Raw genomic sequence first — 18,106 nt, 5'->3', positions numbered from 1 at the left:
AATGAGAATTTTAGGGCATGAGTAGAAAATGTGTGAGGTTCTGTGATGGTCCTGTGAGAATTTTCCCTTTTTGCCTCATACTGTGTATTTGGAACAATAGCAAGCCTTATCCACACTTGCAGAACTGCAGCATAAGTTGAATTCACAAATTCATGTGATCTCCTGTGTGAGAGTTGGGACAATGATTGGAGGAGAGAGGAACCCTGAGAACTGGGCCAAAAGCATTAGTGTGGATTTCCATGAATCCAACAACTATAAACCCTGAATCCTGAACTTCCTTTCCCAGTATAGGCATCTGTTCTTCTATGTCTCAAAAAAGCAATTGCTTGCTTGCAGACACTGAATTTACTTCACCTGAGTTAAGGGAATACTGATTGCTCTCTTGACCCATCCTACCTCTCAATGCTACTAGACTCGTAGCTAGAATCAGATTCTAGCCTTCTTAGAATGACTAACATAAAATCTGTCATGGGAGATAATATCTTATATACCCAAAATTTGCCTGCCACTTCAGCAATGCCTCTAGGGATATGCTGATATATCAGCATATAACTGATATGCTGCAGGGCTACATCTTCTAAAATGAAGGAAAAGTTTCTTCATTTCTACCATCTACTACTAAGAAAGAACATAATCTTTGGTGAACCTGTGGTTTTTTGAAGGCCAAAGTATGCTACAGTATAATGTTATATGTAGCAGCATAGCCCTGAAAAACACAGGAGAAAGGAAATCCTTCCAGTGGGCAAAACATTGGAGAGTATGTCTGATTGTCTGTATTGCTTAGATACCATGCTGCCATTGTTAATGGTTTGACCATTTGGTGACTAGGAAAGTGCTGGGTAAGTAGTATGTGTCTCTGAATGGGCAAAGTTATCCTATTTGAATGGTTCACCAAAAGAAATCCATTGCAGAGGATGCTATCAATAATGAAGTAGATAGATAAACTATTCTGTGAATATTAATCAGCCTCTTTTCCCTGCCATTATATGTGTTCTCAATGGGCTCATATTTATAGTGATAATTGCATTTGAGAAAAAGTTTATATGAGAGATGAATGCAAGGATTTATCTTCACCAGAGCTGATCTGACTATTGCATTTTTAAGTGCCTGAATTGCCACCAGGAAAATTCAATACAATCCAGGAAATAACTTAATTCCCTAGAGAAACCAACCAGCTACCTAGAAGCAGGTTGATTATGTTGCTTGTTTAATTTCTCCCTACTGAAATAGATGTTTACATCTGGGTTCTTTTAGCACCACGGTTCTGCCAGAACAACTATAATTGGACTTGATGAGTGCCTCATGCACCATCATAATCATCTTATGTATTATCACATTGCTTTTAATGAAGGAACTCCTCTTACAGATGTACATCAAGAGGTTCATATTCATGGAATTCACTGGCCTTACTACACAGCTCACGAACTAGAAACGCTTAGCTTTACATATTGTTATATTGTCCTGTTAAAGACTCAGATGAGACTTCAGCTAGGAGACAGCAATCAAAAGTTTGGGTACTATCCTAAAGAGGGAGGCATATACTTTATGATAGTAACCTACATATGTGTTATATGAGACCTAGGGGAAGAAGAAAGGGTAAATAATGGAAAAAGGAAGTTATGAATATCAACTGTGGTATATTCAGATTTAAATAAAATAGGTAGCAACTGTGCATTTTTCTCTTGTTTTATGTGTGCACACACATAACCATATATACATTTGTGTGTATTTCAATTTTTAAGTTTTTCTCTTCCTCTTTCCCTTACTATTTAACAGTGTAGTATTGTGGAAGAGAACTTTACAAATTTGTCTCTAGGTTGCAAAGTATTCATGAATTAGAGGGGGAACTAATGCCCCAACCCGAGAGACAGACACAGTTACTAACAGGACATTCTTTGCCTTGGCCATTATCCTCCTTGGCCACATCTAAAATGAGAGTTGAAAAAATTCTTTTAGGTACAGAAAAATGTTTATATCTTGTTTCTTGCTAATTTAGGTCCGTTAAACTGTGGTTCTAAGTCCGAGTATGATTTCTTTTGCAGTATAGTTCCCTCACAGTTTTAGTTAGGCCTACATCTTTGCTGACTTATTTACTTACTTATACCACTTATATCTTGCAACTCATTTTTATATTGAAGAAATGCATTCAGGTTTGTGATTGGATTGAAGAAGAGTGAGAATGACCTTTCTGGGGGAAAGAGTGAGAACATTTTTGTTTGTAAGAATTATTATTGTGGCATATTTGGCAGAAGCATGATTATGTTGCTGTTAATTTGGTATGGAAGTTTAAACATGGAAAGAAGGGTGAAAATGTGTCCTGAGTAGTCCAGAGGGTGAGCTCTTCAAGTTGTCTGTTGCCCATAAGCTCCACTGTTTACCTTCTGTTTTCAAGGGGACTGGCAGCCTGTAAACTACATTTATCAGACTTCCTTGACAGTTGGCTTCCACTTAGGTGTTGCCAGTAAGAGGCTGCAGCAGAACATTTGAGAAAGGGACAGGGGGAGCTTTTCTCTTTTTTCTCTCTCTATTCTGGTGATAATTTTGGCAACAGCAGTAGTACTGCGTAAGTGAGGCGCCTGGGTTTATAGTCAGCAGTGAATAGAGCTCCAACAGTCTCAAGCAACTGCAAGAGCTGTGGGAATAGCACGTGACTATGAGGTAGCCAGCTTTCATAGTATTATTAGGTGTGTGGGTCATGGCTTCCTGCAAGAGGCAGTGATTGCAGTTCCAATAGCAGTAGCAGCAGCAGTAGCTGTTGCCACCCCAGTCGCTACTCCAGTTAGTGGCATATATTTCATGAGTTTTGACTAGTAACTTTTTTCTTTTCATTCCAACAAATGTATTACTTTTGTAACCAACCCCTAGATCAATTTCTTTCTGTTTCAAATATTTAGTATGTTTGTTTTTCCCAGTTGGATGCTGAGTTATAGAAATGCACCTATATGATACCATTTACTTAATGTTCAAAGAAATGACAAATGATACTCTATATTGTCTAAGGATGTATATATGCATTGTCAAAAAAAAGTGTTAAAATGGCTCAGAAATGGTAAACTTCAAATATAGGATATGAATTGTGGCATGAGAGTGAAGAATGTGTTTAGGGAGTACATGTGGAGTTTCAACTATTTTGGTAAAGTTTCATTTCCTATTCTGGATGGGAGATAAAAATATATTCATTAGATTGTTACTTATTGTTTTTTAAATGATTAAAACATAATACATTGAAATAAGAAGGTTTCCCTGTTGGCTCAGACAGTAAAGCGTCTACCTGCAAGGCAGGAGACCCGGGTTTGATTCCTGGGTTGGGAAGATCCCCTGGAGAAGGAAATGGCAATCCACTCCAGCACTCTTGCCTGGAAAATCCCATGGATGGAGGAAAATAAAGATTGAAATAAAGATCAGTACTAAGTGAAATGATTAAAAAGAGCACATTCTTTAGTAAATTACTCATAAATACTGTTTAAAATAGTTACAAAAAAGTTCAATAGCAAATCATAGAGGTTAGGAGAAGACTCTTGAGTGTCTCTTGGACTGCAAGGAGATCCAACCCGTCCATCCTAAAGGAAATCAGTCCTGGATATTCACTGGAAGGACTGATGCTGAAGCTGAAGCTACAATACTTTGGCTACCTGATGTGAAGAACTGACACATTGGAAAAGACCATGATGCTGGGAAAGATTGGAGGCAGGAGAAGGGGACAACAGAGGATGAGATGGTTGGATGGCATCACTGACTTGATGGATGTGAGTTTAAGCAAGCTCTGGGAGTTGGTGACGGACAGGGAGCCCTGACATGCTGCAGTCCATGGGGTCACAAACAGTCCAACATGAACTGAACTGAACTGAAGTCTTATTAGTATTTTGGAAAAGAAGTTATTAGCCTTTTATAGATCTTAAGCATTCAGAGTAATTTAAAAGAAATTTAAATCATTGTGAATTGTTTTTTAATGATTATAATGATCTATTATTTTGTCTTTATAAAGATTGTTTAATGCATATTATTTTTTCTTTTTACATTTTAGGTATTGTGTTTGGTCTTGTAGATCTGAGCACCGACAGTTTTAAGAAGGAAAATAATTTGAACATCATTGAGAATATATTCTTGTCATTGACTTATGATATTTCATCTTGCCTGTTAGTAGTGTTTATAGCATACTATGGAGGAAAAGGAAACATACCAAGATGGATTACCGTTTCCTCCTTTTTAGTAGGATATGGATCACTCTTATTTGCTTTTCCATACTTTAATGTTGAAGATTCTCAAATGAATGTAGAATTTGAAGGTAAGATTTTAAAAGATACTGTCATCCATCAAATCATTATTCATTTAAACCGTTGACTCTAGGAATTTAATGTAAACAGTGATACTTGTCTGTCCATTCATTCATCTATATCTATTTATGTGATCAAGTTTACTTAGCTAATTAATGGTGGCTCCTTAATAACATATATGCCATTTTCTTCCATCTTTTCATGAACATATATCCTTTCATCTAAGAGAAGGGCCTAGGAAAACGAAAGAATATTTAGGACAATATTTGGGATAATTATTTCGTGAAGTTGTTTTTCTTCTGTCAGTTTTCATATATATTATAAATCTTTTGAGAACTTTTTCTTATGTCTTCTACAATATATTTTAACTGATCCCTTTATTTTGACCTCAACACGTGTATATAAATACAAAGGCAAAGATACACACTTACACAGACATACTCAAAAAGTCAGAACTTTTCTAGCTATTTCTACAATTTCAAAAATGGGTGCTGCCCTTTGGCATAGGACTTAGAAAAGATAGGTGGCATCTTTGCTTTTTTAATTTTTTCTGATTTATTCCACATTTTTAAAATCTACCCCCAGTAGATAAAAACACTATTTGAAGTTTTAAAGCAATATTTTTGACATTTTTATGTCAGATACTTTCTTGTGTATAGGTGTGTAAAAATGTTGAAATGCATTTACCCATTTGTAATCTTTAGACTGGGCTTAAGCAAGAAATGATGGAAAAGGCATGAAGATATCTTTATGCATGTGTATGTGTATATATGTGTATATACATGTTTATGATGTTTAGAAGTATATTTATGGTGTGTGTTTATAACATAAATAAAATAGTTCATATTAAATTTAATAATTTATGTGTTGATATTATACTATAATTCATATTATAAATAATGTATCATATATCACTAATTTATGAAGTATATAATGTTCACATATATTTATAATATGTATATTTACATAATGTATATAGAATAAATACATTTATTAATTTATAGGATATATTTGTAATATCTTTATTGTATTTATAGAATGGACAGCTAATTGGACTAGAACATGACTTATGGAAAGAAGGGAATGGAGAACATTTTGCTCTCATTTTTCCTTTAACCCTGTTCTGATCAGAAAGGATGAAAAGTTAGGAAGCACTGCTTGAGATACTGAAAATGCTGCTTGATGAGTCCTCAGGAGTAATGAGAGTAGATATAGTATAGTTGTTCTTCCTTTGTCTTCTTTATATTATCTAGATTCTACTTATTTTATTTTCTCTTTGTGATTAGGAACATGAAATTTATCTAACAACATTCATTCAGTGTGTTGACTGGGTAACCCTTTGGTTGGTATTAGAAAAACAGAAATAAAGTAAATGAATGATCTTTGCCAGAAGTGCTCATTTCATCCATCTGTCTATGTAGCTGTTTTGCTCATTATGTTTAGAAGTTTAGTTTTTACATAACTAATTTTCTGCACTATGCCCACAATTCAGTTTACACATATATATATTTTTAATTTCTTTATCTTCTTTCATCTTATTTTGGGGACAGTCCATCTCTTCCTCTTTTCTGAATATCTCTCCTGTTCTATTTGGTCTGTATTCCCCAGTTACCTGCCATGCTCATCTTCCTGTACGACTGGTCTGAAGCTTGAAGTACCATTTACCACTACCTCACGTTCCCTTTCTCTGCCCCTCTACCCTGTCTCAGTTTTAAGTATTCATAATAAATTGGTCTTCATCCCCTATGTCCTAATTAACATGTAGAAATCATATTCCACCAAATCCTTGAGAAGTTAAAAACTAATTTTCCCCTCTAGTTCATGGAAACAGTTGTATCACACTCTGGCCTTTAGTTTCTAAATCTCTACATATAATTGAATACCTGCCATATCAGTGGTTTCAGGGCATTGTCAGTTTACTAAGAACTTCCTAAATATCTCTGGTCTTGCTCTCTGATTATATCCACTAGTTCTCCTAGCTCACTCATGCAACCGAGACTTCAGTTCTCTCCTTCCATTGAAACTTTTAGTACATTGCAATCTACTTTCTCCCTTTATCAGGTTCTCCTTGTTGCTACTTTCTTTCATTGGTAGCTTGCTTTGTGTCCCTTAATATGACATGTTAGAGTATTTCAAACACACTGTAATGATTATACTAAGCTCTCTGTCTCATTGTCCTTTCTTGTTCCTGGTCTGGAAAACTTTTGATCAAACCATACACCTCTCTTTTATATCTCTACCTGGTGCTGATGAGTATTTTAGAGAAAAAATATCACACAAGAGGACTGCTTAGTCCCACAGTGAATTTACTACTTTCAACCTCAGTTATATTTTCAAATGGATCTATTCCCCTGACTTTTTTTTGACTCCCTTCTGTAATTCACAACAAAGATTTTCGATTTTCCTCATGTCTTAGTTTGTGCTGCCATAGGAAAAACATCATAGACTGCTATAGCAAAATCATTTCTCACAGCCCTGAAGGCTGAGAGTTCAAGATCCATGTGCCAGCTGATTCATTTCCAGGTTATGTTCTCATATAACAGAGAGAGAGAAAGCAAGCCCTCATGTGTCCTCTCTTCTTATAAGGGTACCAATCCCACTCATGAGGGTCCTACCTTCATGAGCTACTTACTATTCAAAACCCCCATCTCCAAATGTCATCACATTGGGGATTCAGTTCAGTTCAGTTCAGTTCAGTCGCTCAGTTGTATCCAACTCTTTGTGGTCCAATGAATTGCAGCACACCAGGCCTCCCTGTCCATCACCAACTCCTGGAGTTCACTCAGACTCACGTCTATCGAGTCCGTGATGCCATCCAGCCATCTCATCCTCTGTCGTCCCCTTCTCCTCCTGCCCCCAATCCCTCCCAGCATCAGAGTCTTTTCCAATGAGTCTACTCTTCGCATGAGGTGGCCAAAGTACTGCAGTTTCAGCTTTAGCATCATTCCTTCCAAAGAAATCCCAGAGCTGATCTCTTTCAGAATGGACTAGTTGGATCTCCTTGCAGTCCAAGGGACTCTCAAGAGTCTTCTCCAACACCACAGTTCAAAAGCATCAATTCTTTGGCACTCAGCCTTCTTCACAGTCCAACTCTCACATCCATACATGACCACAGGAAAAACCATAGCCTTGACTAGACGGACCTTAGACAGCAAAGTAATGTCTCTGCTTTTGAATATGCTATCTAGGTTGGTCATGACTTTTCTTCCAAGGAGTAAGTGTCTTTTAATTTCATGGCTGCAATCACCATCTGCAGTGATTTTGGAGCCCCAAAAAATAAAGTCTGACACTGTTTCCCCTGTTCCCCATCTATTTCCCATGAAGTGATGGGACCGGATGCCATGATCTTCGTTTTCTGAATGTTGAGCTTTAAGCCAACTTTTTCGCTCTCCTCTTTCACTTTCATCAAGAGGCTCTTTAGTTCTTCTTCACTTTCTGCCATAAGGGTGGTGTCATCCGCATATCTGAGGTTATTGGTATTTCTCCCGGCAATCCTGATTCCAGCTTGTGCTTCTTCCAGTCCAGCATTTCTCATGATGTATTCTGCATATAAGTTAAATAAGCAGGGTGACAATATACAGCCTTGATGTACTCCTTTTCCTATTTGGAACCAGTCTGTTGTTCCATGTCCAGTTCTAACTGTTGCTTCCTGACCTGCATACAGGTTTCTCAAGAGGCAGGTCAGGTGGTCTGGTATTCCCATCTCTCTCAGAATTTTCCACAGTTTATTGTGATCCATACAGTCAAAGGTTTTGGCATAGTCAATAAAGCAGAAATAGATGTTTTTCTGGAACTCTCTTGCTTTTTCCATGATTCAGCGGATGTTGGCTATTTGATCCTGGTTCCCCTGCCTTTTCTAAAACCAGCTTGAACATCAGGAAGTTCTGCAACTTCTCCTTCTCTTTTGCTTCTCGTGTATTTGCATTTAAACGTGCTCAGGGTTTTTCCTATTCTTAAACAACTGAAACAACAATAGACATAAGCAACAGTATCCCTTAGCACTACTTACTCATTTTCATTGAAAAATTTGGAAAGAATTCCAGAATGCTTTCTGGCTTTACCTCATATTCTTCACTCAACACACTTTAACATGGCCCTCACTATAAACACTGCAACAGATATATTTTCACCAAACTATAGTAATAATTTGTTATTTAATATAATCAAAAGTTTTATTTATTACATTTCTTGCCTGCCACCCTTCTTGAAATTATAGTCCAATCAAAGGATATTTTTTAAGATGAAGAAGGGTACCAAAAGATTAGTTGTATCCTACTGATGGAAAAACTTGTTTTCAAATGTTGGACGTTTGAATCTCAGGCCGACGATCCTTAGGAGAAGGAAAACAAGTTGAATTTCCTAGGAGAAGCCAAGAGTGGTCAATTAGGGACATATTTGATTATCAGGAGGGTGAAGGGCCTAGTTGAGATTAACAATCATGCATTCAAAGTGAGATTTGCCTCATTGTATGTTTCCCTCCAGCCACATTCAGCTTTAAACGCGTAGGTGTAGAGTAGGGAACAGAGTTTAATTTGACTGAAAGGCTGAAATTTTACTAAGGGATTGCATGATATAAAAGAGAACAAAGGTTTTAAAAGTGCTAAGATGACTATGAAAGTAAGGTGATGGAGGTGACATTGAGATAGTGAAACGGAGTGGGCTCAGTGGGTTGATTATAGATCTGGGTAGGTTTTAAGGAGTGTAGCAACTTGGTTGCTAGAAGGAGTGATCTGGAAAGGTGGAAATAGTTTGAGTGTAGGATGCTTGGAATTGCAGTTAAGGAAGGTTTGTAGTTATTCTTTCCAAAAGTTTAAAATGAATAGCTAAGGTAAATGGAGTACAAGTACATGGACAGAGTGAAATTCAAGAAACTAAGAGGCTAGGGTGTTGAAAATGTCAGATTGATTGTGATATCACCACTAGTTAATACGTTTATGTAAAATTGAATCATTTGTAGTTTGGATCACAGTTCTAGAGACCTCCTCCCATTTGACATGTGGATACTGGACCAGCTGAAAACTTCCACTTGTGTACTCTTTTGCAGTCTGTACTTTTGCCAGTTTTAAAAAAGCAAGAGAGTTCCAGAAAAACATCTATTTCTGCTTTATTGACTATGCCAAAGCCTCTGACTGTGTGGATCACAATAAACTGTGGAAAATTCTGAAACAGATGGGAATACCAGACCACCTGACCTGCCTCTTGAGAAACCTGTATGCAGTCAGGAAGCAACAGTTAGAACTGGACATGGAACAGCAGACTGGTTCCAAATAGGAAAAGGAGTACATCAAGGCTGTATATTGTCACCCTGCTTATTTAACTTCTATGCAGAGTACATCATGAGAAACGCTGCGCTAGAGGAAGCACAAGCTGGAATCAAGATTGCCGGGAGAAATATCAATAACCTCAGATATGCAGATGACACCACCCTTATGGTATAAAGTGAAGAAGAACTAAGGAGCCTCTTGATGAAAGTGAAAGAGGAGAGTGAAAAAGTTGGCTTCAATCTCAACATTCAGAAAATCAAGATCATGGCATCCGGTCCCATCACTTCCTGGCAAATAGATGGGGAAACTGTGGAAACAGTAGCTGACTTTATTTTTCTAGGCTACCAAATCACTGCAGATGGTGATTGCAGCCATGAAATTCAAAGACGCTTACTCCTTGGAAGGAAAGTTATGACCAACCTAAACAGCATATTAAAAAGCAGAGACATTAGTTTGTCAACAAACGTCTGTCTAGTCAAGGATATGGTTTTTCCAGTAGTCATGTATGGATGTGAGAGTTGGACTATAAAGAAAGCTGAGCACCAAAGAATTAATGCTTTTGAACTGTGGTGTTGGAGAAGACTCTTGAGAGTCCCTTGGACAGCAAGGAGATCCAACCAGTCCATTCTAAAGGAGGTCAGTCCTGGGTGTTCATTGGAAGGATTCATGTTGAAGCTGAAACTCCAATACTTTGGTCACCTGATGCAAAGAGCTGACTCATTTGATAAGACCCTGATGGTGGGAAAGATTGAGGGAAGGAAGAGAAGGGGATGAGAGGATGAGATGGCTGGATAGCATCACTGACTCAATGGACATGGGTTTGGGTGGACTCCAGCAGTTGGTGATGGACAGGGAGGCCTGGCGTGCTGCAGTTCATGGGGTCACAAAGAGTTGGACATGCCTGAGCGACTGAACTGAACTGAACTAATATTTTAAGAATATTTTATTATATAGACACATTTGAATCAAAATAGACAATCAGAATGGTCTAATAGCATTGCTTGGATCTGCCAATCTAACAACAAATGTAATTCCAACAAACATCTGTTGACTATTGAGCTACAGTCATGTGAATTTGAGAAAGCATAAGAAATAGAATGTCACTTCATAGAATTTAAAATATAGTACATTGCTATATTATGAGTAACTCTAATAGAGAGAAATTTTATTGTATAATGCCTTTTCCTTATGCACGTGTATTCTAGAAGTTAAGGGGTTTATAATGGAAAACTATTTAGTGACATGAAGTTAACTTTAAGATTGCTGACGAAGTTGATCTACAATTAATCTCAGAAAGTAATCTTTAGTAATTCAGATAACTTAGGACATCAGAAATACTTTTCTTCTGGGGTTGAAACTCAGGGGTACCAGATGCCAGATTTAAGAGGAATATGTGTGTATGTGTGGTTATATATATACACTTATGCACACATAAATGGATATATAAATATAATCATGCAATAAAGATTTATATTTGGTTTGTAATATGTGCATCTCTTCCAGTATTCCCACAAATTTTCTTTTATCATTGTTTTTTTCTGAGAACATAATGATTTACTGTAGAACTACTACATTCAATATAAATGAGATGTTAACTAAAATTAAAGCATTATGGTAGAAATAGCTTATAAAAGGTAAAACATTTCATAGAATACGCTGCATATCTGTTGTATGTTTAACTTTTGACCCATTTAACAAAAATGTAATTATCTTTTCAAAAGATATTTGCCAAGAAGTGAAGATTGTCAAGCCTTGCTCGGAAACTTCATTCTCATTCCGATCAAACTACATGACTTTCTTCATCCTCGGGCAGAGTGTGCAGGGAATAGCAGCCATACCTCTTTATATCCTTGGAGTAACCTTTATTTACAACAGCGTTGCCACACACTCAGCTGGTATTTATCTAGGCAAGTTCTTTTCCCTTGTAATATGATTTTTATATATTTTCATCCTATCAAACTATTTAGGTTGTGGTTCATTTCTCTAGGAAATAAACAACTCAAATTACTAGATTAAATTGCTTGAATATTTGTATGCTTAAGCTTTGAAGATATAATGGGATTTGCTGCCATCATGTCCTTAAGGGAATGAAAACATCGTTTTATGCTTCCTCAGAACTAGATTCAGTGCAGTGCTGAAATAATTATTACTGTACTAAGTTCTCTACATATACCAACTCAGTCTTTTTGAAGGGCTTTGACATTTTGAAGTTAATGAATTTATAACAGTTCTTGTTGTAATCTTGTTCATCCTATCAAGGAGAGGCATGGCATGCTATTTAATTAGCTACAATGTAGAATCCACTTTTATAATATTTCATGCTAGTGTGTCATACAAAAAGTAACCCTGAGTGTATCTCACAATAATCTGTACTCCTTTATATTGTAATAGTTTCTGGTCCCGGTAGATTATCTATTTGTACAGGGTTATCTAACTTTCCTTTTTGAAAAAAATTAGGTTGTTTTTACATACCTGTTGTGAAGGTGACTTAACAGAAAATAACATTTTACACCAAAATAATAATTTTTCCACCAGAGATAAGGAAAGTCATGTCAATAAACTAAAATAGATGACATTCATATTTATGCTTGCTTTTAGAACAAAATTGCACCAATTTATTAGTGTTGGCTGATGGAAGCAACAAATCTGTTTGTTTTGCTTTTAGTTTTATGGAATAGCAATTAAAAGCATACATGTATATATTACAGAGAATAGATTACTTTATTATTACCTCCTGCCTCCCTGGCAGCTATAGTGGAGGATGCAAAAATGATGTTTATATTGAAATATCATCTTGCTTTAGTACCACAAATTAAAGTGAAATACTTTTGAATTATATTAAATATATGTATATTTATTTAAATTATATTAAAATATAGATTAAATGTTATAGTGAATTATAAAATTATCTGAATTTCTCTATGTGCGTTGAGTAATATGCATGATTAATTTTATGTGTCAGCTTGGCTAGGTTATGATAACTAGTTCTTTTATCAAACACCAGGCTAGATATTTCTGTGATATGTTTTAGATGTGACCAGTATTTACAGTCAGTACGCTTTGAGTCAAGATTACCCTCAATAATATGGATGAGCCTCATCCAATCAGCTGAAGCCTTGCAGAACAGACAGGTTTCCCAAGAAAGAAACAATTCTGTCTCCAGACTGCAATGTACAAACTCTGTCTGAGTTTTCCCATCCTACTGACCTGCCCTGTGGATTTAACCTTATGAACTCAAGACTGTAACATTAACTCTTACCTGAATTTTCAGCCTGAGAGCCTGCCCTACAAATTTGGACTTGCCAGCCCTACAATTCATGAGCCACTTCCTTGAAATCTCTGTCTCTGTCTCTCTTTCTCTCTCAATATTCTATTTGTTCTGTTTCTTTGGAGACTAACAAAGTATGCAATGAAGCTTTTAGAAGTAACCCATTTCCATTAGATAATTTTTATCATTTTGCAACAAAGCTGGGTTATGTAGTTATTTGATGTTCAGTATTCATTTTATAGGCATTGTGGAAGCTGTAGGAATACTTGGATATTCTTTGGGTTATACTCTAGGAGCACCCCTAATTAAGGTCTCTGTGCTATCTGTGAATAGTACTTTTGAGAAAAGGTAAGCTGTTTTTTTGCCTTTCTTTCTGGTTTACATTGTATAAAATATTTATTGAATAGATACTGTAGCTTATAAATGTATATTTAATTTATAATCATTATATTTTTTAAAGTATATAAATGTGACTAGTATGCACATATATGTACATATAAATACATCTAAATACACTTTGCTGTTTGAAATGTAATTTAAAAAGTGGCTTATGATGAGAGCCTTACTACTAATTCTGCATAGTTTTTTTAATTGTGTTAAAAAACACATAGTATAAAATTTACCATTCTAACCATTTTTAAGTGTATAATATAATAATATTAGCTATATGCATAATATTGTGCAGCTTATCTCTAAAATTTTTTGTCTTGGAAAGCTGAAACTTTATATCCATTATACAATTGGGACTTCTCTGGCAATCCAGTGGTTAAGACTCTGAGCTTTCAGTTCAGGGGGCACAGGTTCAATCCCTGGTCAGAGAATTAAGATTCCACATGCTGTGCAGCACAGCCAAAAAAAAAAAATCTAAAAAATACAAGTAAGAAATGATGTTCATTATACAACAACATTTCCCTCTTTCCCTCAGCCCCTGTTTACTTTCTGTTTCTAAGAGTTTGACTACTTTAGATACTTTACATAAATGGAATCATGAAGTAATTTGTCTTTTTATGACTGGCTTATTTCACTTAGGATAATGTCTTCAAGACTCATCCATGTTGTGACATATAACAGTATTTCCTTCTGTTTTAAGTGAAAGTGAAGTCAATCAGTCATGTCCGACTCTTTGCGACCCCATGGACTGCAGCCTACCAGGCTCCTCTGTTTTAAGGATAAATAGTATTTCATTGTATGTATGAACCACATTTTCTTTATCTATTTGTCAGTTGACCTTTAGGTTACTTCAACATGGATGTGTGAATATCTCTTTGAGATTCTATCTTCAATATTTTGGGGATATATATACCCAGATTATTAGATTGTATGGTATTCCTATTTTTAATTTTTTGAGGAACTTCCATATTGTTTTCCACAGTGGCTGTATCATTTTACATTCCCACTAATAGTGCATAGTGCTTCCAGTTTCTCAATATCTTCGCCAACGCTTATTATTTTCTCTTTTTTTAAATGGCTATCCTAATAGGTGTGTACGAGGTGATATTTTGTTGTGGTTTTGATTTTCATTTTCCTGATGATTAGTGATGTTCAAATACTTGTTGGTCATTTGTATATCTTTTTTGGAGGAATATCTTTTCAAGTCCTTTGCACATTTTTAAAATCAGATTTTTGTTCTTATTGAGTTGACACAATTCTTTCTATATTCTGGATATTAGCTTTACTCCAGATAACTGGTTTGCCTATATTTTCTCCCATTCTGTAGTTTCTCGGTTCACTCTGTTGTTCCCTTTGCTGTCCAGTTTAAGTTCAATGTAGTCCCATTGCTCTAATCTTATTTTTGTTGCCTGTGCTTTTGGTGTCATATCAAAAATTAACTCCCAAAATCAACACCATGAAGATTTTCTCATATATTATCTTCTGGGAGCTTTATTGTTGCAAGTTTTATGTTTAGATATTTAATCCATTTTGAGTTATTTTCATATATATTGTAAGGAAAGGATCTCACTTCATTCTTTTGCACATGAATATTTAGTTTTTCCAGCACCATTTATTCAAGAGGTTATCCTTTCCATGTTGTATATTCTTATTCTTTTTGTAAAATATGATTTGTCTCATATTTATGAGAATATATTACTTGGATCTTTATTCTCTTCCATTGTTCTAGATTCTGGAACCAGTACCATACTTTATACCAGTACCATACTGTTTTGATTACTATAGCTTTGTAATATATTTTGAAACCAGGACATATGAAGCCTCTGACTTTGTTTTTTCTTTCTTGGGATTGTTTTGACTATTTGGGGTCTTTTGAGATTCCATATGAAATTTTAGGATTTTTTTCTGATTCTGTGAAAAATTCTGTTGGGGTTTTGATAGGGATTGCATTGAATCTGTAGGTCACTTTGGGTATTAAGGGCATTTTAGTAATACTGAGTTTCAGATCTATGAGCATGTCTTTCTTCCATTTATTTGTATCTTCTTTAATTCTTTCAGCAATGTTTTGGAGTTTTCAGTGTACAGGTCTTTGCCTTGCATGTTGCTCATTGTTAGTGTATAGAACTACACTTGAGTTGTATTAACTTTGTATCCTGCAACTTTGCTCAATTCATTTATTAGTTCTAACAGTTTTTTTCCTTTGGAGTGTTTAGCACTTTCTCAGAAGTTCATATCATCTTCAGACAGAGATAATTTTACCTCTTCCTTCTAATGTGGATGCCTTTTATTTCTTTTTCTTGCCTATTTGTTTTGGTTAGAATTTGAGTATTATGTTGAATAGAAGTGGTAAAAGTAAGTAGATATCTTTACCTTGTTCCAGATATTAGAGGGAGAACTTTCAGTTTTTCACATTGAATACAATATTAGAAGTGGGCTTGGCATATATAGCTTTTATTATGTTGGCATAATTTCCTTCTGTTCATAGTTTGTTGAGTGTTTTTTTTATAATGAAATGGTGTTAAACTTTGTTGAATGCTTTTTCTGAATCCTTTAAGATGATCATGTTTTTGTCCTTTATTCTGTTAATGTGGTATATCACATTAACTGATAATTATATGTTGAATTTTTCTTGCATGCTGTAATACATATAGCTTCTTTTAATAATACTGGAAAATATTCCAGGTAAAAGGAAACATTTAAATTTGTGAATATAAAGTTCTCTTACTGAAATGAAAAAAAGGATAGCCACTATATTACAGTGGCTGCTCAACAGTGGCCTTGAAATACAGGAAATCATGCTAGTGAATGTCAGGCTGTTGACCACTTAGCATAGAAGGGATACCCTGAAGTATGCTATGCTTAGTTGCTCAGTTGTGTCCAACACTTTGCAACCCCATTGACTGTAGCCTGCCAGGCTCCTCCATCCATGGGATTCTCCAGGCAAGAATACTGGAGTGGGTTGCCATACCCTCCTCCAGGGGATCTTCCCAACCCAGGGATTGAACCAAGTCTCCTGTATTTTAGGCAGATACTTTACGTTTTGAGCCACCAGGGAAGCCCAAGAATACTGGAGTGGGTAGCCTTCTTCAGGGGAACTTTCTGACCCAGGAATCAAATGGGGTCTCCTGCACTGCAAGAGGATTCTTTACCAGCTGAGTCACCCAGGAGGTATAAATTTATACTAATTTTTATAGGTATTCAGTTCAGTTCAGTTCAGTCACTCAGTTGTGTCCAACTCTTTGCGACCCCATGACTGCAGCACACCAGGCCTCCCTGACAATCACCAGCCCCAGGAGTTTACCCAGACTCATGTCCATTGAGTCAGTGATGCCATCCAACCATCTTATCCTCTGATACTAAATTTATACTGAGGTATAAATTTATACTAATGTATGGTTAGAACCTAGAGCAATATAAAAATTATGTAACCAGGAGAATATCTAGATGAACCTCTTGCAACTAGCACATGAAAATTGTATGCATTTTTAAGAGGCTCTTTAGCAGTTGGACAAGGTGACCCATCCTGTCAATGTTAATCAGCCTCTCTCATTTTTTTCTAACTACTCTAAATTCTTCCTCAGTAAGCTCATGTAAAAAGAGCTGGTTAGAGTAATGATGACTTTGCATGAATGCACTACTTGGACTTCTTCACACTAAGGACAATCTGTCAACAAGAATATTTACCAGGATATAATTATTAATACTGCTTATTGTCCAGTTCATCAATAGTAGCAGTAAACCGTGAGTTCCAGATATGATACTTTCATCAGAAGACAAGCTTTTATCAGGTTGATTACTTTGTCATCAGGTTGGCCCTCCATTAACCAAGAGATTTATCTTTATAGGGAAAGATACATATCCTGGTTATGTTCTTTGCAGCCAAAGATGTAGAAACTCTACAGACAGTAAAACCAAGACCTGGAACACACTGTGGCTCAGATCATAAACTCTTTATTGCAAAATTCAGGCTTAAATTGAGGAAAGTGGGGAAAATATCTAGGCTCTTCTGGTGTGAGCTAAATCAAATCCTTTATGATTATACAGTGGAAGTGATGAATAGATTCCAAGGATTAGATCTGGTAGAGAGAGTGCCTGAGAACTGTGGATGGAGGTTCATACATTGTATAAGAGCTAGTGACCAAAACCATCCAAAAGAAAAACAAATGCAAGAAGGCAAAGTTGTCTGAGGATGCTTTACAAATAGCTGAGGAAACAAGAGAAGTGAATGGCATGGGCAAAAGAGAAAGATATACCCAACTGAATGCAGTTAGAGAGAATAGCAAGGAGAGATAAGAAGGTGTTCTCAAGTGAACAAAGAAATAGAGGAAAACAACAGAATGGAAAGGACTAGAGATCTCTTCAATAAAATTGGAGATATCAAGGGAACATTTCATGCAAGGATGGGCATGGTAAAGGACAGAAATGGTAAGGCCGTAACAGCAGCAGGAGAGATTAAGAAGAGGTGGCAAGAGCACATAAATGAACTGTACAAAAAAGGTCTTAATGTCCTGGATATCCACCTTGATGTGGTCACTCACCTAGAGACAGACATCCTGCAGTGTAAAGTCAAATAAAGCTAATGGGAGTGATGGAATTTCAGCTGAACTATTTAAAATCCTAAAAGATGATGCTGTTAAAGTGCTGTGCTCAGTACATCAGCAGATTTGGAAAACTCAGCAGTGGTCACAGAACTGGAAAAAGTCAGTTTTCATTCCAATCCCAAAGAAGGGCAATTTCAAAGAATGTTCAAACTACAATTCAATTACAGTCATTTCATGTGCTGGCAAGGTTATGCTCAAAATCCTTCAAGCTAGGCTTCAGCAGTATATGAACTGAGAACTTCCAGATGTACAAGCTGGGTTTCAAAGAGGCAGAGAAACCAGAGATTAAATAGCCAACATTTGTTGGAT

At 36.1% G+C, this 18,106-nt stretch overlaps 1 protein-coding gene across 1 annotated transcript in view; it reads left to right on the top strand.

The window, feature by feature from the left end:
• Positions 1-18,106, top strand: part of SLCO6A1 (solute carrier organic anion transporter family member 6A1) — a 98,077-nt gene that overhangs the window by 9,624 nt on the left and 70,347 nt on the right. Inside the window, 3 exon segments of the mRNA XM_068981131.1 lie at positions 4,025-4,285; positions 11,260-11,445; positions 13,049-13,138. Of these exon segments, the coding sequence (XP_068837232.1) occupies positions 4,025-4,285; positions 11,260-11,445; positions 13,049-13,138 (537 nt within the window).

The sequence above is a fragment of the Capricornis sumatraensis genome, chromosome 9, assembly GCF_032405125.1.
Source record: "Capricornis sumatraensis isolate serow.1 chromosome 9, serow.2, whole genome shotgun sequence".
In the NCBI taxonomy this organism is placed as follows: Eukaryota; Metazoa; Chordata; class Mammalia; order Artiodactyla; family Bovidae; genus Capricornis; species Capricornis sumatraensis.
This window is presented reverse-complemented; position numbering and strand designations above follow the sequence as displayed.